The 22,292-nt window shown below is 41.3% G+C and overlaps 1 protein-coding gene across 7 annotated transcripts in view; it reads right to left on the bottom strand.

The window, feature by feature from the left end:
- Positions 1-22,292, bottom strand: part of KAZN (kazrin, periplakin interacting protein) — a 333,751-nt gene that overhangs the window by 11,124 nt on the left and 300,335 nt on the right. For 6 of the 7 annotated variants that reach the window (XR_012850831.1, XM_075839523.1, XM_075839524.1 and 3 more), the window contains exons 7-8: positions 10,298-10,468; positions 6,653-6,736 (exon numbers count right to left, since the gene is read on the bottom strand). Coding sequence is in view for 6 of the 7 variants with exons in the window: in XM_075839523.1 (XP_075695638.1) it covers positions 6,653-6,736; positions 10,298-10,468 (255 nt within the window). In the remaining variant the exon portion in view is untranslated. The remainder of the gene's footprint in view (positions 1-6,652; positions 6,737-10,297; positions 10,469-22,292) is intronic. The other variant, XM_075839522.1, reaches the window with a different exon arrangement.

Here is a 22,292-nt window from a genome sequence, read left to right as displayed (position 1 = left end):
TAAAAGCGACTTGTGACTTCATGTATTCCTATGGACCTCATTATTTGGATGTGTTCGACGTTTGTGGTTGAAACAATATTCTGAGTCGCATTGGGTTCACAGTAACAGTCTCAATTAATGCAGATTGTTTATTGATGTTTGACCACAAATTAAGCAGATTACTGAAGAAGTCAATCCTACTTGTGTTCCTCTTAATAACAAGATTAAGCGTAATACTGTATTTAGGATTAATTGACTTAAGCTGCACAAAGATATGCAGCGGCACTCAACCCAGGTATATTGTGTGTCCGCGGAGGGATCACTGCAGGTTGGAATCCTTCTCCATATAGGAATATTAGAATATCTCAGCTTTTGCCATCTGTAAATCTGGGCATGCATATAAATGTCCCCTCGTCCATTATGCAAGCCCATATTCTTCAATACCGGGATTGTTGTCAAGAGTACGAAGGTCCATAGAGTACGTATGTCCCTTGGCATGGCCACGTGCGAATTATTGACAAAGAATTTAATAAATGCTACAATAATAGGGTGGATAAGCAAACGACCACGGAAAATTTAAATCCATGTACGATAAACGTTCATACGGTTTTATAATGGTTTTCTTTAAAAATCCGAAGTTGTATTGTTATGTATATGAATGTCCACCTTTAATCATCACGTAATTTATATGGTCCAACATTCTGTGCAGTTATAATTCATAATATAACTTTATATGGTCCATAGCACTGTTCTTCCGATAAAGAACTCTAAAGCTCCGCATATAGGGGGAATTCTAGTTGGCTACAGCCACCACTAGAGGGAGCTTAGGCGCTTACTGCATACAGTTTTATTACCGTGTTTAAATGTATATACAGTAAGTGCCCCCTGGTGGCTGCAGGCACCAAGAACTCGACAACCTCATGCAAAACCACGGATCCATTGTCTGTATTTGCGGTCTATCTCTCCGCAAACAAACCCTCCGTAATGAATTTGTGTGTCGTCAGTATTCACGGATCTGCAGAAACAAAAAAAATAAAAAATAGTCTGGCATTGATTTCACCCGTATGTCCCAGCCCCCTGAGTAGGTCACATGATCCGTAAATACGGAAAGTAAAATTACATGTCCATGTCCTGGCCCCCCAAATGGATCCGTAAACATCACGGTCATGTGCATGGCGCCATATAAATTATTGGATCCGTGTGCCATAGGCAAAATTGCAAGTAGCACATGGACAAAAAAAAGTGTGCATTAGGCCTTACATGAACAGCCGTTCATTTAAATGGGCAGATATAATACAACATTTTAACAGTTGTAGGTTCCCCAATATAGGGCCACAGTTTGAAGACCCTGGTTTTAGGCTGTTCATGCTATTCTTCCCCTCCCTCCACACTACAAGTTTGCTGTCCTTCTCTACACTTCTATTAATATGACCGTTAAATGACAAAAAAAAACATAAAAAATAATAATCCAACTCAATATAAACCGAACAACCACTTTATACACTTGTTCAATAAAACCTTAAAACACATTAAACATCCCCCAGAGCCCCATGGCTCCACTTCTATCAAACGCAGCTGTGATTTCTCCCAAGCAACAAATTTAACCCTCTATTCAATCATGTCAGCATCATATGCTATTCTCCGTACTAGATCAAGAGGATGCCACATGCCAATTGAGTCCCAATGGAAATCTGCGGATCTGGGATGGCCTGAAAAAACTAGGTCAGTTTTACATAAAACGGTTAATCCAGCCCCTTAGACGATCTGGATTCATTTAAAGTCGGTGTAGGCGGCGAGGGCGTGTTTGATGTTTAATGCTGCTGTAGATGTATCTTTCAAAGCCGTGAGGGATAATAGAAGTCTGGTAAAGATATTGATTCTGGCCACAAGAGGGAGCATCAATCTTTGAGACATAGCATGCATTATTTATGAGAGATTCTGATTGTCAGACAGCACATAAGCAGCATAAAAAAAAAAATAAAAAAAAAATGGATAAAAGGAATACAATAATAATACAAACACTGGGAAATGCCATTTTCTGGAGATCTCTAAAGTTTACAGAACAAAAACGAGATCTCTGGAATAGATAGAAGCAGTTTGCACACTGTCATGGATCACACCCCATCTCTTTCCAAAAAAGTTCTAAATAATATTCCCATCAAAAAAACAACAAAAAAAAACATTACAATGAAGTTTAAGGTCACCTTGGCTAAAAACACGTAGTTAGACAAAAAGTTGCAAAAAGTCAAGGGCAGAAAGTTGGTGTACCGGCACCCACTAAATGGACCCCTTTTGAAAAACTCTTGTTCGGAAGCTGAAGTTCCATTATTTGCACACAATCCTAAAATCGAGAAGCACAATGTGTGGGATACACCGCATCCAGAAGGCGGAAGCCACCAAAAGTCACCACTGTTACCACCATAGTTGTATCCTGCTGAAATCCAGACATTTTCATTGACTTGTATGGGAAAACAGGTTGCATCACGTTCTTCAGTTTACAAAGCTGTTAATACGTGTAATGAGGGGTCGTGCAAGATTAGAAAAAGGTCTTTTTTTTTTTAACGCCCAGAAACAGCACCATTCTTGTCCTAATGACGTGTATGGTACTGCAGCTCATCCGCATTCAAGTGAATACGGCTGAGATGCAATAGCAGACAGACCATGAACAAGAATGACCTGTTTTCTTCTAACCACATACTTCTATATACAAGGGTTTGCACACTGGGGTTCATATATGACAGCAGACTTCGAACCCTAAGGTGATTGGATCACTAATTGTTCGGGGTCAGGTCTTGCCGCTATAATACGACCGCTATATGCAGCCACATTGCTGCTGTCGGAATGAGGTCTTATGATATTTTTGTCTTTGTTTTAAGAAGATGCATGGCCTTGCTCCATATGTATAATGTCTGAATTTTTGCTTGTCCAACAATTTTGGTGGTGGTTTGAGTTTAGGTTCTATCATTGCACTGCATGGAAGACGTCTCTTAGCCATGTTTTAGGACAAAATCTATGCATGGATCAGTCATATGGGTCCGGATTACAAATAAAAAAGTTATATTAGGGATGAAATCTTTATTAAATACAGCATGCAACAAGTTCAAAACTAACCTCCTTAAAATAACCACAGTTTTACAATTATAAATAATAATATATATAACCTAGTTAAAGGGATTTACACATGCTCATACACACTATACGGGAATTCTGGGTTTATAAGAGAGTTCCACTATTCTGGATCCTATTCTCTTGGATAAAGTGAAGAGCAGTTATAAAAAGAGTCTCTCTCACTCTGTCTTGTATCACACAGACATCCTATTCATGTGAATGAGCACTGTAATGCTTAAATTCCCCTGTGGTGGTGCTGCAGGGAAATTGAACACTTGCTGCTGGGGTTCCTCACAATTACCAGCTGATCGCTGGTGATTGCTGCAGTGGGACACTGATTAGCTTATTGTCAAGCGTCCCTTCTAACAAGTAGGAATGGTCAGAAGCAGAAAACGCCTTTAAAGAGGCTCTGTCACCACATTATAAGTGCCCTATCTCCTACATAAAGAGAAAACGGCGCTGTAATGTAGGTGACGGTAATGCTTTTTATTTAGAAAAACAATCCATTTTAAACCACTTTATGAGCGATTTTTAGCTTTATGCTAATGGATTTCTTAATGCCCAAGTGGGCGTGTTTTTACTTTAGACCAAGTGGGCGTTGTACAGAGGAGTGTATGACGCTGACCAATCCGTGACCAATCAGCGTCATGCACTTCTCTCCATTCATTTACACTGCACTAGCAATATAGTTATATCGCTATGTGCAGCCTCATACACACACACACACACACACACACACACACTAACATTACTGCAGTGTCCTGATAATGAATATACATCACTACCAGCCTGGACGTGATGTTTATTCAGAATCCTGACACGACTGTAGCGTCTGTGAGATTTACAGCAAGGTAAGCGTAAGATTACGATGTAACCTGTCATTTCAAACGAGATTACGCTTACCTTGCTGGAATCTCACAGAAAAGATTCAGAAGTGTCAGGATTCTGAATAAACATCACGTCCAGGCTGGTAGTGATGTATATTCATTATCAGGACACTGCAGTAATGTTATAGTGTGTGTATGTAGCTGCACATAACGATATAGCTATATCGCTACTGCAGTGTAAATGAATGGAGAGAAGTGCATGACGCCGATTGGTCACTGATTGGTCAGCGTCATACACTCCTCTGTACAACGCCCACTTGGGCATTAAGAAACTCATTAGCATAAAGCTAAAAATCGCTCATAAAGTGGTAAAAATAGATAGTTTTTCTAAATAAAAAGCACTGCTGTCACCTACATTATAGCGCCCATCTCCTTATGTAACAGATAGGGCACTTATAATGTGGTGACAGAGACTCTTTAAGGTTATAATAAAATATTCTCTTTTTTGTCTGGACCAGTTATAATCTCCGCACCCAATTCATGGGTGGTCTTGGGACTTTATAAATTTGCCACATAAACAACAAAACGCGACATTTTCAGGGACAAAAGTGAAATTGAAATTCTGTCCTCGAGAAGATAATAAGATCTATTGCAGCAGTGGTGCTATATATCTCCTCCTGCAGCTGCCAAGATCTGAGCTCTCTGGGACTGAATTTCGGGGTCCATTAAGCAAAAACTAATACAGCCCCTTTAATCTCATTATTCCGCAAACAATTTTTTTTCTTGTAACTGCATTTTGATATTTAGAATATAGAAATATTTTGAAGTAGTGACTGAATTATGAACAGTATAGAAGCAAGAATATAAGACGTGAGGAACATCAATCAGGGGTTTATACATAGATGCCAGTTTTATTTTCAAGCAATAATACAAAGTGCTTTTCCTCTTGCACTATGTATTTGTATCCGGCCTTGTTCACATATCAAGTGGGGGAAAATGCTTGCTCGATGGGTACAATAGACCCATATTTGGCGTTCATCGCATGAGTTGGGCCAACTTTACCCCTGAACTTATATATAAAACAGTGGCGGGAACTAAGACTAAGGCCCTTTTACACCAACCAATTATCGGGCAACGAGTGTCCACAGAATGCTCGCTCCCGATAATTGCCCTGTGTGAGCAGGGCAACGATGAACGAGCAAACGCTCGTTCATCGGCTGATTGTATAGCTTTAAATGGCCAAAACATTATAGTTTTCGGCAGCACATCTCCCTGTGATGTGCTGCCGACATGATAGGAATGTATGGGGACGAGTTATCAGAGTAACAATTGCTCGTCCCCATGCAAAGCTCCTTGCGTTGATCGGTGCTCGTTGTATCGGCCAAAATTCGCCGGTGTAAAAAGGACCATTAGCGTCCAAGAAATGTGAACAAGCCCTTTAATATTTAAATTTAGAACAGATCTTTGATCGTGAAGATTAAAACCTTAAAACAGAAAACACCTTAAAGAGGCTCTGTCACCACATTATAAGTGCCCTATCTTGTACATGATGTGATCGGCGCTGTCATGTAGATTACAGCAGTGTTTTTTATTTAGAAAAACGTTCATTTTTGACGGAGTTATGACCTATTTTAGCTTTATACTAATGAGTTTCTCAATCGACAACTGGGCGTGTTTTACTTTTTGGCCGAGTGGGCGTTGTGGAGAGAAGTGTATGACGCTGACCAATCAGCGTCATACACTTCTCCCCATTCATTTACACAGCACATAGCGATATAGCTATATCGCTATGTGCAGCCACATAAACACACTATAACATTACTGCAGTGTCCTGACAATGAATATACATTACCTCCAGCCAGGACGTGATGTGTATTCAGAATCCTGACACTTCGCTAATACAATCCCGACACTACAGCACAGCAAGCGTAATCTCACGAGAATACGATGTAACCTGTAATTTCAAACGAGATTACGCTTGCCTTGCTGTATATATCACAGAGACACTACAGAAGTGACAGGATTCTGAATACACGTCACGTCCTGGCTGGAGGTAATGTATATTCATGGTCAGGACACTGCAGTAATGTTATAGTGTGTTTATGTGGCTACACATAACGATATAGCTATATCGCTATGTGCAGTGTAAATGAATGGAGAGAAGTGTATGACGCTGATTGGTCACTGATTGGTCAGCGTCATACACTTCTGTCCACAACGCCCCCTTGGTCATATAGTAAAACACGCCCAGTTGTCCATTGAGAAACTCATTAGCATAAAGCTAAAATAGGTCATAACTCCGTCAAAAATGATAGTTTTTCTAAATAAAAAACACTGCTGTAATCTACATTACAGCACCGATCACATCATGTACAATATAGGCCACTTATAATGTGGTGACAGAGCCTCTTCAAGTTTGTGTCACATCAGGTGGAATAAGTTGCATTTTATTGCTCACATTAGGCTTTGTTGTAATTTCCTGCTGGCAGCTAGGCATATACCCCCACCCCCCGCTGCTCTGCTCCATTACTACCAAACCCTTGATTCCCATCAGTGTGTTAAAATTTCAGAAAACAAAGTGCATGTGTTAGCCATAACAATTGTGCAGGTTGATCCGATGATAAAAGGGGACAAACAAAAAAGAAAAAAAAAAGTGCACGAGAAATTGAACTAAAAAAGAAAAAGAAGAAAAAAAAAAAAAAAAAAGAAGGTGTTTTCCCTAAGAACTTTAGTCTTACCGCTATCCCTCTTGTGGAGGGCTCCTTCTCAATGTAGTGATCAAAAACACGGTATTCCTTTCTCTGGGCAACACACTTTGTTATCTGGAGAAACAGGTCACAAGCATGATAATCTAACTAGGATAAACTTCAAACTAAGCCACAAGAGGGGGGGATGGGAGAAGAAAATTGAGACACATGTTGAATGCATTGTTAGGGACATATGTGAGTCAGGAACACCAAAAACATTTAAATAAAAAATATAAATAAATATATATAATAATATATAAATATAAATCAATAAATATTGATTAATTAATTATACTAATAAATATCTTAACGTTAACTCTAGTGAGAGAATTAATTTTATATATAAGGAGGTGAGGACTAGAACTTTACCATGTATGGAGCCTATGAAGGTTGTAACAGTCTTCACCTAGCCAAGCACTCCTCCAACCAGACTATAACCAGGATCCTACCAAGATTATCTGGACCATATAAGCTTATAGCAAAACTCCACTTTTGGAGCCGCTTTAAAGAAAATATTAGAGCACTTGTTAAATGGCGTTTCCTTTGGTCCATTGAAATGGCCCTGTCCACTCGGAGTTGGAAGCATAATGTGATGACTCCTGTGACGGGAGTGACTCTAATCATTGTGGGACTTGGCTTACTTGGACCCACCCTCAATCTATACAGAACATGTAACACATTCACTGTTAACCATACTTTGCTATCATTGTACACACATGACATATTAATAGGGTCTAATAGGCTCTTTGTAGATCAACCCATAAAGAAATAGACCCTAGTGAAAAGTGATTGGCACCAATGTCCGCTTCAAATGGGGTTGTGGTCTGCTGAACATTTGGAGCCTTGTCGTCTTAGGGGCCTATAATAACATCAGAGCCCGAGCCTACCGGTAGATCCCTGGTACTCTGGTGGGCTAGTCTTTGACTCCAACAGTATATTAGGGAATTCTAAAAAGTGGCTTGGACTTTAGTACATTGCTTGAGACGTTGTGTTGGAAACTTCCACTGAAGAAATTGGTCAGTGGTGCAAAGACTGTTCTGGATGGCCAAAAAGTGCAAAGCGGCTCCTTCATTTAGGGTGGATTCATACATCATGTATTTTTTGCAGAAGGAAAATCCGCTGTAGAAATTTACACCATGTATTACTATAGGTGAAAAAAATAAAAATTTACAACACATACATGCATTAAATTTCTGTGCAGAATTTTTCCGCTGCGGATTTTGGATGCGGGAGGTCATCATAGATTTTTAACGCCATGTGAAATTCTGCACCGAAATCCGCAATGCGTGAATCCACCCTTAGAGAGTAGTGCAGGTCCCAGCTTACTGGCTTGCACCGATGTCATCATGTCACATCAGAAGGTGACACATGGCTGGATTTTCTAACTTCTGATATAGACAAAATACTTCAACTATAAAATAACTTTTTGGCAGATTAGTCAATGAGCTTACCTGGTGAATAAATGTATAATTAGTAAAAACATGCATATAAAAAGTGTAATAGGACAAAGGAACAAAATGAAAATTTGATCACACTCTAAAAATATTTACTAAATAAGACGATGGGTGTAATTCGAGTTCATTTTAAGACTGACAGAATGCTATACAAAGTACACAGACTTAACCATGTAAAAAATAATCCGGAGACAAAAGCAATTACATGGATAATTGCATGAAATGTCGCCTTATTATGAACCAACTGAGTTCCAATTATCTTGGAGTTACGAGAAAACATTCTGATTAAGATCTCAGAAAAAATGGCTCCTCTGGGAGCACGGACTTCCAAACTAACCTCACCAATTCTTTAAGAAAGCCTGTGCTGGAATCAAGTACCATACCATTGGAATGGCCCTACTATTCTATGCAGAAATAAGGGAATTTTAAGGTATATACTCAGTGGGGTGGCTCTACAGGAAAAGCGGAAAAACTGGAATGATTTCAATCCTAAGGAATTTTAGATAACTACTATTACTAAAGCATAGTCAGTACTTGAAAATAATGGGTTTCCCAGAATGGCCACGCCACAGAAAGACCCAAGTGAGAAGTTAAGCAGATCAGATGAGGTCAAACCATATGGAAAGGACCAGGACTTCTTCATTTAGGGAATCAGTGGGGTCTATTGACTTCATTGACCCGTATGAGAGTTTGACCGGCAAACTCCAGCCTCAAGAGAATATTTAAGACCATTTAGAAAGAAAAACATTGTAAACAGCCTAACCCTGGCCATACAGAAGTCAATTTGAGGACCAGGATTGAATGGGGCCATACTGGTAGGAGGTAACAAGTACCTCTAATGAGTGGAAGTGCACAGAGGACTATAAATTCTTCACACTTCTTATAGAAATTGGGGGAAACATGTCCTCAGCTACACTACTGGTAAGATTTATGTGGTTTGTAGTAAGATGTACAGGGGAACAGCACTTGTATGCAAAAACAAAACGTTCCATAGAGGCAACCCATGTGGCTGCTATGGAGCCCTTGGAGAGAATAGGTCCAGTAAAGGTTGGTCCCCTCCCTTTTGCTGTTGGGGGGTGGGAACCTATATGCGACTACCCTCTCCAGAGGAACTACATTTTTAACAAATAAGGGGGTGGCAAAGGGTCATTGAAGAAGTGTAGACGAGGAAACAAGCTTCCAGCCATTCTATATTGGGTGCCAAAACTCTGCACTATATAGGGTGGGTGGGCTTTTTGATATGGGGGCCCCCATGTCTTCTGTGTGCGCCACTGAGTTTATGGTCAAACTAAAGCTTTGTCACTTTTCAGAATGGGGGCCAATACATTTCATGATTGAAATGACTAGCTAGTTATACCATTCAATATACTCCCAGTTTGGAGAATACCGTGACTAGGTTATGGAAGTAATGATAGTGTATCCTAAATGGGTTATGTAAATTATGTTTGGCAAATTAAATATAAAAAGATAGCTCATAGTAATTGGGGGTTTAGATATCCAATGTCAAATTATATACTAAACAAAATGATCCTTCCTATATGCCAACACAGAATCGGAGAGAGGGGGTTTTCTAATTATTGCAACAGTAGGACAGGTCTCATTGGTGGAGATCCAACGGCTGGGTCTCTTATGTCCTAAATGAAGTCGCAGCACAGATTTTTATTGAGAAATAACCACACACGTGATCACGTCTCTTCCAAAATGGGAATTACTGAAACCAAAAAGGTGACCAACATGACCTTTTTGAAATTTTAGTTTCTCGAATGATAAAATCCATTTAAAAGGTCACGGTTTAGATAGCAGCAACCTCCATAACACCTAAATTAAAAAGGCCATAACTCACTTTTCCAACGTACCACTAAAACGGTCATATCCTGAATCTCTATATTACCTACAAATTAGGATATTTAAAAAAAATAAAAACATGGTTGACAGATAAACCGTATTACTTTTTGTGACAACCAATGCATATTCTCGTGTAATCACTTTATAGAGACAAAAAAAAAGGGAAAAAAAAATTTGTAGAGTTGTGTATAAAAGACTCGAGAAGGTCTACCGGACTCACTAACTTTCAACTTTGATGCCGAATTAACAATAAACCAGGTAAACCGATCATATGCTACTTGTCATTGGGTAACTTCCACTAAACAGTTAGAAGCATACTTCTAATTGGTTATCTCACCATTGCAAGCTCCGCTTCAAGCTCTTTGATCCGATTGTCCTTCAAGTCTAACTGTGACCGTAGAGAACTGGCATGGTCTGTTGCTTCCTTGGCCTGGCGCCGCAGCTCCCACTTTTCCCGCTCTAAAAGATCTTTTTCTTTTGCTAAAACTTTGACTGCATCTTCACTTTCCTGAAAATAAGGAAAAAAGAACAAATATAAGAGCCATCTACTGCAATGTGTGCACTTTAGTACAAGGTCCAAAGGTAGGCCAGAAAAAAAATGGTGTTGGCAATGCCCCCTACCAATATTAAAATCTTAATGTTGATAGCACTTAAAGAGTCTCTGTCACCACATTATAAGTGCCCTGTCTCCTACATAAGGAGATGGGCGCTGTAATGTAGGTGACAGTAATGCTTTTTATTTAGAAAAACCATCAATTTTTACCACTTTATGAGCGATTTTTAGCTTTATGCTAATGAGTTTCTTAATGCCCAAGTGGGCGTGTTTTTACTTTAGACCAAGTGGGCGGTGTACAGAGCGTATGACACTGACCAATCAGCGTCATGCACTTCTCTCCATTCATTTACACAGCAGATAGCGATATAGCTATATCGCTATGTGCAGACACAAACACACTATAACATTACTGCAGTGTCCCGATAATGAATATACATTACCTCCAACCAGGACGTGATGTGTATTCAGAATCCTGACACGTCTGTAGCGTCTCTGTGAGATTTACAGTAAGGCAAGCGTAATCTCGCGAGATTACGATGTAACCTGTCATTTCAAACGAGATTACGTTTACCTTGCTGTAATCTCACAGAAAAGATTCAGAAGTGCCAGGATTCTGAAAACACATCACGTCCTGGCTGGTAGTGATGTATATTCATAGTCAGGACACTGCAGTAATGTTAATGTGTGTGTATGAGGCTGCACATAACTATATCGCTATTTGCAGAGTAAATGAATGGAGAGAAGTGTATGACGCTGATTGGTCACTGATTGGTCAGCGTCATACACTACTCTGTACAACGCCCACTTGGTCTAAAGTAAAAACACGCCCACTTGGGTATTAAGAAACTCATTAGCATAAAGCTAAAAATCGCTCATAAAGTGGTAAAAATAGATTGTTTTTCTAAATAAAAAGCACTGCTGTCACCTACATTATAGCGCCGATCTCCTTATGTAGGACATAGGGCACTTATAATGTGGTGACAGAGCCTCTTTAAGGCCCTTTTAAACTGGCCGACAGTCGGCCGGTGCAGCGAGCGCCGATAAACGAGGCATCATTGGCTCGTTTGCTCCGGTCACACGGAGCTATGGATAAGAGGACCATCAATATATCATTATAAAGACACCATCAATCCTCCGTGCCAGCACACATATCCGTGCCACACTTTCGCCACTAGGGGATCCGATCCTTATGCACAGGAAATATAGAAGCCTATTAACCTAAGTAGGAGCTGTATATGGACTGGACCCTTAGTAGTGATAGTGGGTATAGGGGGAATTAGTGCATTGGTTGAGAGAATGATGAAGTATTTTAGAAATAAAAGTACTAAACCTAAAGTTGTCATCTCATCTTGTAAAAAGAACTGTTGATCTCAGTCACACATACATTGATCAGCCATAACATTGAAACCACTGACAGGTGAAGGTTATCACATGTATGATCTGTTTACAATGCGTCTGTCATAGGGAGGGATATATTAGGCAACAAGTGACCAGACACTTCTTGGTTGAAGTGTTGGAAACAGGAAAACCATGGAGCAAATTGTAATGGATAGAAGACTAGGCCAGAAAATCTGCAAAACGACAGGTCTTGTGAGGTGTTTAGGGTAAGAAGTTGTTAGTACCTACCAGTTTTTTATTTTACAGTATGTGGACGTCCAGCTGCGTGTGGGAGGAGATGGCACTATGATGCATTATGGGAAGGCGGCCAGCCGGCGGAAGCAATACGATGCTTTGGCATTGTCCTGCTGGGAAACCTTCGCATTTATTTGGACGTGTCTTTGACATGTACGACCTACCTAAACATTCCTGCGGAAAAGCACACCTCTTCATGACAACAACATTCCCTAATAGCCGTGCCCTCTTTTAGCAGGATAATGCGTCCTCTACACTGCAAAAATTGTTCAGGAATGGTTTAAAGGAACATGACAGAGTTCAAGGTGTTGACTTGTCTCCAAATTTCCCAGATCTCAATCCGATCGATCATCGGTGGGTTGTGGTGGAAAAACAAGTCCGATCCATGGAGGCCGCACTTCACAACTTAGAGGACTTAAAAGATCTGCTGTGACCGTCTTATAGATACCACAGGAACCTTCAGAGGTCTTGTGGTGTCCATGGCTCAACAGGTCAGAGCTGTTTTGGTGGCAAGAGGGGGAGCTACACAATATTAGAAGGTGATGTTCGTGTTATGGCTGAACAGTATGTACGGTATACACACACACACACACACACCACACACATATATATATATATATGCTTCTGGAGGCTCGGAGCACCTGAGTAGCGATCATGGGGGCAGGGATTTTCACGCACTACTTGTCAGTAATCCTATTGAACACTATACAAGGTCTCTACCTAAAGATTGGTTGATAGAAGGTAGCAAAAACATGCATGCAATTGAAAATGAGAAAATTTAAGTCGATTTACATTTTTTTCTCTTGATTTAGCCTTAAGAAAAATAAAAAATCTAGATGCAAAAACACACAGAAATCGGATTGTAGGCAATCAGAAAAGCAAATAGACAGATTTCAGATGTCACACGGACAATTTAGAGCATCATGGCCTGTGGGCTCCTTGTATTCGCTCATTCAATTCCAGATAGTTCATAGATGGTGATGGGCTCCTGGGTATACAGCGTTCCAACATTACTTGTCCCTCTTTCATTAAGTGACACAGGAAGAATGAATGAGATTGTGCCTTCTATTACATTGCCGGGCTTCAGCGATTGTTCTCAGTAATTTCATAGACAATGACTGGCTTCAAATTGACCATGTTAGAACCATCAATAATATATAAAACAAAAAAAAAAAAAAGAGCTCATTTAATTTGAATTTTTCCCTGCTTCTGAACGATCTACCAGTTTAGCTCAAGAAGATGCATGAAGAGAGCGAATACTCCCAGATTGGCCAATAAACAGAACGCGAGGCCTCTGTATATCAACCGCTTGTGTAAAGCGCAGCGGTCACAGCGAGGAGGCAGCTGTGCCGAACGGATATTCGGGAAAATACAGATGTAAATTCACTAATATTGACAAGATCATTGAGGCACGAGGCAATCAAATGCAAAAATTGTCATTTTCAGGTGTGAAATGGGACCATGAAATGCGTTGGCACCATTTTCCAAGGCAATTACGAGTATGGAGCTATGCCATTCGGGCATCTGAAAAACCAAACAAGGACAGGCTAGATGCTCAGGCACACTGCGGCGTAAATTCTGGGGGTCCCACATTTTAATGTAGAGAGTAGTAGGGTTTACATTGGGGCTACAACTGTTCTGATCTACTCATTATGTGCAAGTATGTTGGACACTTAAAGGGGTTTTCCGCTTTGCACAATCCCTACTTGTTAGAAGGGTTTTCTTAACAATAAGCAGATGACAAATTGTTTCACTGCGAAGACACACAGCGATCAGCTGTAAGTGTTTAATATCACTGCAGCGCCACCACAGGAGAAGTTAAGCATTACACCGTCTCCATTTAAATCAACAGGTCCTCCAGAGCGAGAGACGCTCTTTGTAACAGCTCCCCACTCTGGCCAAGAGATGAGGATCTTGAACAGGGGACCCCCCTGTATTAACTCAGAACTCCCTAATAGGGTATAGGGAAATGGGCGTGGATGTCCAGAGTATGAGCCTTTTATGCATCAGATGACATGTACCGGGTGCGGGTAGTAGGTTCGCCATAGGCTCCTCTGCCGCTGGGCTACGGTAAACAATCACTGACCAATCTGTGCAGTAAAGATTAAGTTCTGCAGTGGTAAAATGCCAAGCGTGTAAAATGTGGAATGAAAGATGTTAGAAAACGGATTAGAGAACAGCAAGTCAAGGAAATTTCATGTTACTAAGGAGTCTTTAAATATCAACCCGTGAAACATTAGTCCGCAAGTGAACAGAACGGCTTCCAGATGTTCCAGGTTTATGTCATGAAAATAAAAATGAACAGCTGCTATACACGACATTGAAAAAGAATCCGGCAAATTGTTGTAGGGAGGGGGAGGCGGGATATATATGTATCCGGCTTATTAAAATAAAACAAAATAAAAACAGAAAAAAATTCTGAAGACACAAAAGGAGGAGATCATTGAAAGCGGAACTGCATTCAATAGGACCGCTGCCATAATCGTTATAGACTGCAAATTTACCCAGTTGTGCAGCACTGCATCCCACATTCCTACTCCATTGCAGAATTGCCATTCAGAACTATAGATAAGCTGGGTGACTACCAATATTGGCTGCCATCACATCTCCGCCGCCGGAATATATTATTGCAGAGCTAAATACATACAAATCTGCATTTAGCAAAGGTTTTCAATTTAGATTCGTAGGCGCCAGATGAAGCGCATCGGACCAAATTTGCCAAAATGGACATACAATATGCCCCGCCCCGTTATATTTAAGCCACACCTCCAACTGCCCTGAAATGTGGAGTAGTGCACAAACCGTACTAAAAGACAGGGACAGGTATATTTTATGCATGGCACAGAACCTAAGCTACCTGACCCCAGATTGTGACCCTGGCCAGTCACCACCAACTAGTAGCAGTACCTCTCAGGCGGAGTGCCTTCGCAGACTGCCCACATTACAGATTCCTATCCTACAGCCATCATTTGTTTACACCGGAGAAAGACACATCTGCCCACCCTGCCGCTGCAGGGGAAATGGAACATTACAAGGTGAACATAATGGCAGTCCATGTAGTGCATGGAAGCGTTAGGTCCACCAGAACAGAAGTTACATAGCGGCACACCGTTCTGTCTCAGAGTGCCCAACCCCCTCTATGACGGTCTAAGTGCCCTTGAAGGGCATATGTAAAAGGGGCTGTCTTTAAGAGACAACACATTTAAGGAAAAGTGCTCTTTAATGTCAGGTTAAAAAGTTATAAGACACACATTTTTGAAACCTCGTAATCAAAGTCATCACGGTTTACTAAGATGGAACGTTCCTGTAGGAGCAAATATTTGGCATCTAATCATCAACAGGAATGGCTTAAAGGTAATTGGGAATTTCATACACAGAGATATTTAGACTTAACCTGCTACCACCGGTACGTGGCACAACAACGTGAGCCGTCCAAATGGCACAAGAGGGGCCAGGCTCTGCTGAAAGGTTTTCTCTGTGCCCATTTTAGGAGAATGGCTCCATTGTATCCTGATGTACTAATGCCTTCATTCACAATGGCCTAGAGCACAACAGCTGTACAGGCACGTTTGCTTCTAAATCCATTTAACGGAGAATTTCAGGAAAAAATTATTTTCTGCCATTGAAAATCCAACATTTTACGGATATGTGATTTATGTAAATGTGTGAAAAATAAGACAAAGTTGTTCGTATTTCTAATGGCTTAGATGTTGCACGGCATCTAAGTTGTTGAACAGCCAATCCTAGCCGTTGCAGTGAGGTGTCGGCTGTAACATACAGCCGACACTCGATGAGTATGGAACGGGCTCGAAAGCGAAGTTCAATAGTAGTAGCATATGGACTGTAAAAGTTGGACGAGCTACATTTACCGCTACATTTTTATGTATGAACAATCAATTTTTTCGGTTTATTATTAACATTTTTCTGCATTTAGACTAAGCCATAACAGTTTGAGCGATTTACCATGAACAAAACGTAATTATAGCGAATACTGCTCTAGTGATATCTTGCAGCACTAGTCACATTATGGCTAATAGGCAACTCGCAGCCCATAGAGTAACTGTACTATCCGAAAACGTTTGATATGTCATAGTGACATATCAGGAGTTTTGATCGGTGGGGGATTAAAAGTATTCAGAAAGAACAGTTACTCTTTAAAAATATTAGCAGGACCGGCCCTAGGGTTACACGACCTGTGCGATAGCACAGGGCGTTTCTGAGTATAGGGGGCGCCGCTGCCACACCAATGCCCCTGGTAACTGCCACATTCAACAGTATAAGCGTCCCGAGGACGTAGATACAATACGATGGCGGAGAAGGAAGCCATCAGCTCCCTGCTCCACCATTCACAAGGCCACATTAGGTCTGAAGCCTATAAGACGCCTGGATAGGATCCCTCTATCTACAGTACCGACTATCTACAGAGGGGACTGTCTGGCCCCATCTACAGAGTGATCTAGCTACACCACTGGTGGAAGGTATGTAATATGGGAGGGGGCACCAAAATAATCCTGCACAGGGCGCCCTCCAGCTTAAGGCCGGCTCTAAATATTTGCGTACCTTAGTATTAAGTTATGTTCACACACAGGGCAGACACGTTGCGTAAAAGGTACACAGCGTATCTACCGTGGAGCCCCCAGGGAGTTCTTGTCGAAAAACCGCACCAAATTGTGGCGCAGTTTTTCGGCAGGAATGTCCACTGCAGAAAACAGGTTAAAAAAAATATATAAAAATGACTTATCCGTAGCTATGGCCACGCGTCCCTCTGACGTCCTGCAGCCCGGCCTCCTAGGTTTCATCCCATATGACTCAGTGACGCAGTGATTGGTTGCAGCAGTCACATGAAACATCATCCCTGGAGGCCAGGCTGGACGCAGAGAGTTCTGGGTATAAGTAGAATTTCTTTTTTTCTGAGCTGTGATTTTTGCAGCGGGATCGCAGCTTTTCCCTCCCCAAAAATATATATGTTGCTGGTATTACCTCCCTATTGAAGGGAAAACCAGCAACAGAAAACCAGCTATTCCGCAGCATAAATTGACATGTTGAGGATTACAATTTCTGAACGTTTTCTTCAGCGGGTTTTACACACAACGTGTGGATGGGATTTGTTCAAATCCCATCTACTCCGATGCTACTCCATTACGCTGCAGATTTTCTGCAATGAAATCCATTGCATAAAATCCACAGTATGCTACTTGTGGACTTCCTCTTCATGTTCATTTACATTACACTATAATCAAGTATCTACAGCCGTCTTAGGAGTGATTTTTTTTTGTGCATAGGGTAAATAAACGTATCCACTTCCTCGCAAAAAAAGCTTTTTTTTGTTATTTTGCATTCTGCGCTATTGGGAACGGATTGTAATTATGTTGCGTTTTTTTCGGGTCCCCTTGAATTACATGATTTTGGACAGACGCTGTGGTACTCCTTGCAAATGACCAACAAGTTCGGATCAAGCAAGCCAATACTAAAAGTGCTCAGAGTCAGCAGACGAGGCCAATAATATCATAAATGTCTCCGTGTACGTTGCGATACCATTAGCGTTTCAAGGGGCTTTTCTGAATTTAAACAACTTTAATTAGTTTGTGGATTCGCTTCAGCAACTTTTATTAAAAACCTTGTTTCTATATTCATTCCAGATTTTCCTGCTCTGCTGTGCATTCACGGGCGCAGGCAGAATTGCTCATTCTCTTTTTTTTTTTTGCCCGGGGAGATGACACCAAGCTGCTCTCTGGATATTCGGTTATCCATTACACAGAACGCGGAGGCTCATTTCGTATCCCAGGGCAACAACATTAAACATGGCGGCCTGATGAATTGAATGCATTAGTAGAAAAGCAGGTGCCAGCCTGCAGCCCAATACATTAAAGGTGGCAAGAAGTCTCATATACAAAACCACCCACGGCGTCAATGTGGACAAAAGTAGCATAAAATCACACATGCCATTCACACACCGTTTTTCTTCTATGCAATTTTTCAAAGTGGCATTTCCACACTAGACCAAAGCGGGAAATGGAGCATCAGACAGGGCGGTCCGGTTGCCTGGACAACCGTGCGATGCCTGAAGCCGCCCCTTAGATCTCTGTGGGGGCAGCTTCAGCTTTGTCTAAGGCAGTGTCTCCCACGACTAAATTGTAATTGTAATTTTCGGTGGGAAATGTGGTTGCTTGTTCATGAGAGTGTTATGTTCGATCTCATTTTATTTTGATAGCTCAGTTTTGAGACGACCACATAAAGACGGCGTTATCTGCTACTTTCTGGTAAACACTGCTTTGCAGCACAAGACGAAGTTTAAGTCCTGCCAAGTTTCCTTTCCCCTATCTCAATATTAGTTCCGCCATGAGTTGAGCACTCTGAGCCAGACTGGTTGCTAAGGAAATGCTACCTGACAACCCCAAAGAAAAGGATGTTGCTGTTGGCAGTTTCCATAGCAACAAGTCTTTTTCGAAGTTAAAAAACAACTTCACCATCATCCAGGCAAATGTGTCCTAACAGAAGAAAGATATTTAGAATAGGCCACATATTTCACATGAACATGGAAAATTTTTTGCTGTGTGATGGGTGGAGGAACTAATCGAGCGAGGGTGCGATCTACTACAGGGTTACGGACAATGTCGCACGAAAAACAACTCAAGGATATGGTGGCTTGCTGGTCTCCCATGGCAGCATTACGTACTATAGTAATACAACCACAACACACATGTAGGTTGGGGCCAGCACAGAAAAACTCGCCATCGAGCTTCAAACATGATTTTTACCGCCGTGTTTTACTTTAAAAGCAATAAAGACGACCATGTTACAAGAAACAGCATCATCAAAAAAACTTGAATCTGTTCTAACACGCTGTGCGCTCCTCACAGTCTCCTCAAAGCAATAGAATAAATTTTTTTTCTTTATTGCTCTTGTTAGGATGCAGAGAAGCCAATCTTGTTTGCCTCTGGCTTTTATTGCAAAGCATGGTGGGATACAGTCTGGAATCACCGGTAAAATCCACGATTATAATTTTTACATATTCAGGATTCTGATTTTTATTTTTCAGTTTCCTCGTCTAGTCATCCCGTTGTAGTAAAGATAATGACCTGTATTTATGGTATAATGAGAGTTCATGTATTTTATCTTTATAGTGGATGTTAAAGGGGTTCTTCAGGACTTTAAAATTGATGACCTATACTATTGCTGTTACATTGGTGGGGGCCTGAAAGGACAGCGTCTCTTCCTCGTCATCATTTACAAAGGCACAGCAGCTTGTTCTAGTGATGTGAATAATACGAGCTAGGCTACCTGGCAGGTCAGACCCGCTTTATTTTGCTGATCGGTGGAGGTCGGACCACCACTTATCAAACATTGATGGCGTATCCGAAGGATTGACCAATCAATGATAAAGTCCCAGAAAACCCCTTTAAAGACTACTTCCAGAAGAAAGAAAATGACACTACTGCTGCCCCCTTACAGATCAATAGATTAGAAAAAAAAAACAAAAACATTAAAACCCACGAGCAAAGACAAAAAGCCTCTAAACATATTCATGGTAGGTACGAATGTGCATTTCTGGCCCGAACCTGCCATTTTATGGTGGGAGAGTCTGAAGAACTAAAGTGAACGGGAGCGGTCGGACCTTCAGGGGAAAGAAGGATCCTTTATTCCGCCGAGAGAAACAGCTGCCCCTTTGAAATAGACCAGAATACTTGGTCGTTCCAAGTAAGCACGTTTATGAAGGAGTCGGGAGGGTGACGGACAAGCCGTACTGCATGTGAATGACTGCCTAGAGGTTAATATTGTCAGTGCCGAACAAGAGTACTGCCACCCAGTGCAGAAGCAAAATATTCTGAACCCTTCCATTCTGTGTTGGACTGGGGCTCCTTGGGCCAACCCTCCATCTATACAGAACATGTGCCCACGTTCATCAAATAGAAATAGACTTTCGTGGTAAGTGGTTGGCTCCAAGGGCAATTCCAAATGGGGTGGTCTTCTGCTAGACCACTGGGGTCCTGTATTATGTGAGTGCCTGGGGCAACGAGAAGACGCTATGGTTCTCTGGTTGGCCATGCAGACAGTTTATTTAATACACTGTAGACTCTCACCTGATGAACATCTCCTCAATTTCTGTAAATTACGTCATGGATGTACAGAATAGGACAAATCCCAAACAGACAATTTTATGCTCAGGTAAAGATAATGTGCTAATTCACTGTTCGGAATGAGCGGACGTGTGAATAAAGAATATACAGGCTCAAGCTTGGGCTTTTTTGAAGCTACCAAAATGTGTTATAAACTAATTGGGGTGTACAGGCGTAATTCTATCCCATCACACTGAATTTTAAACTAGTGCTATTAGTAAATTCTATATTAATTTGAAGAAAATTATACTGCACGAATGTAGCATGCAACGATTACGGGTCCCCCGGTCCTTCACAATCATATAGACGACACCTCTGCTTGCCGTTAGTAAATGGAAACATTTGAAGGCTGTAATGTGTAAAACAGAGAACCTCCCATCATTCTACTGAAACAAACTTGTCATCACAGAACAGAACCCTATGGCAGGGCTGAACTTTCTGATCGCTGAGGGCCCCACTGATCATGAAAACAGGAGTTAGGAACCCCCAGATCCTCCTCACTGGACCCCGACTGTGAAGAGCTTGAAAGGAGCAGCAGTTGAGCATACGCCCACCGCTCCATTCTCAGTCTCTGTGGTTTACGGAAACAGCTGAGCCCTGCCCTGGCTGTTTTAGTTATTCTAATAGACTTTGAATGGACCGCAGCTCTATTCAATGTGCTCCTTACTGTGGTTGAGCAGTGAGGAGGAACGGGGGGGGGGGGGGTACGAATGTCAAACACATAGCCAGCGCAAATTCATGTCCTGGAGTCCAAGTTGATTTTGCTTAATTACATGAATATATTTTAACAAGCCACAGTTGTGGCCTGGTCTAAATTAGGATGGGTTTTCACCCACTGAAAGAACAAGAATGTTTTAATTGACGGACGGCAAGAGGAGATCTTAAATATGGTGAGAAAGTGAAACAAACAGGGTCTCATTTATTAAAACCGTATATGCCGAAAAACCGGCCTGGTTGCCCATAGCAACCAATCACAGTGTAGCTCTCATTACTTAAACTGGTCTGGAAAAACGAAAGCTGCCCTGTGATTGGTTGCTTTGGGCAACAAGGCCAGTTTCCTCTTTTGTTAAACGAGCCCCAAAAAGGATTAGAAAGTTGCAAATCTTTCCATTATACAGTGATTAAAAGGGTTGTTTCGCCAAGAAGTTAGAGGACGGTTTTCTGCTCGAGCCCCCCCCCCCCTCCAGCCAAAGCTGCTAAGTATCAGTGGCTCCCCCCTCTGGCAGCTGTACTGGATATTCATTAGTGTCAGAAAACAAAAATAAAGCCTTTAAAGTATCCCACATAGAGTAAGCCTGGATTTATAAAAGAAAAAAAATTAAACATAAAATTTTTAAATAAAAGTGTTTCATGCGACAAAAGTAAAACCGTCAGCTGTTTATTGCTTATTAATTCATCCTCAAGTGTTTACGCTCTTGAAACTGACAAGAGTAGACGACACGGATTATAAATGGCTAAGGTGTGCAAAGCCGGCTAGGTAATATCGCTAATGTCATTTACCAATTAAGAGCTTTTAGAGGAGTACAAGGGATAGAACGGCCTTGGTTTTGGCTGGGATTCATCAGCTAAAAAGACAAACCCTAGAGAATAACAATAGAAAAAAAGTGACTGCGCCTTAAAGGGCCCAAGAATTGATCTGGTGCGGACGTAGAAAGCAAAACATTCCAGAGCATTATTTGCAATGAATTGTGTAAACTCAGCTGGATGGTAAAATAAATCAGATTTTTTTTTGTCAATCTGCAGGATTTTCCGCATGTTCCTGAAACAAAACAGGGGTTAATTTCCTTATGATCTACCCTATTATTTGCCTGGGGATTGGTGAAGGGGGTAAGGCTTAACAAAAGGGAAGGGCTTCACATTCTGTGTCTCCTACTGCAGACAGAGAAAAGGGGGGAGGCTCCTGTTGCAGCCAGTTGTCTTACAGACAGAAACCTGAAACCTGTATTTAAATAATTATTGCATTGCTGCTATTACTATATATGCTTTTGAGCTATGCATCAGGTTCGGATTGGTCATGATGACTGTCA

This window comes from Rhinoderma darwinii, chromosome 10 (genome assembly GCF_050947455.1).
Source record: "Rhinoderma darwinii isolate aRhiDar2 chromosome 10, aRhiDar2.hap1, whole genome shotgun sequence".
NCBI lineage: Eukaryota > Metazoa > Chordata > Amphibia > Anura > Rhinodermatidae > Rhinoderma > Rhinoderma darwinii.
Note: the sequence above shows the minus strand (reverse complement) of the source record. Positions and strands in the feature narration are given on the sequence as shown.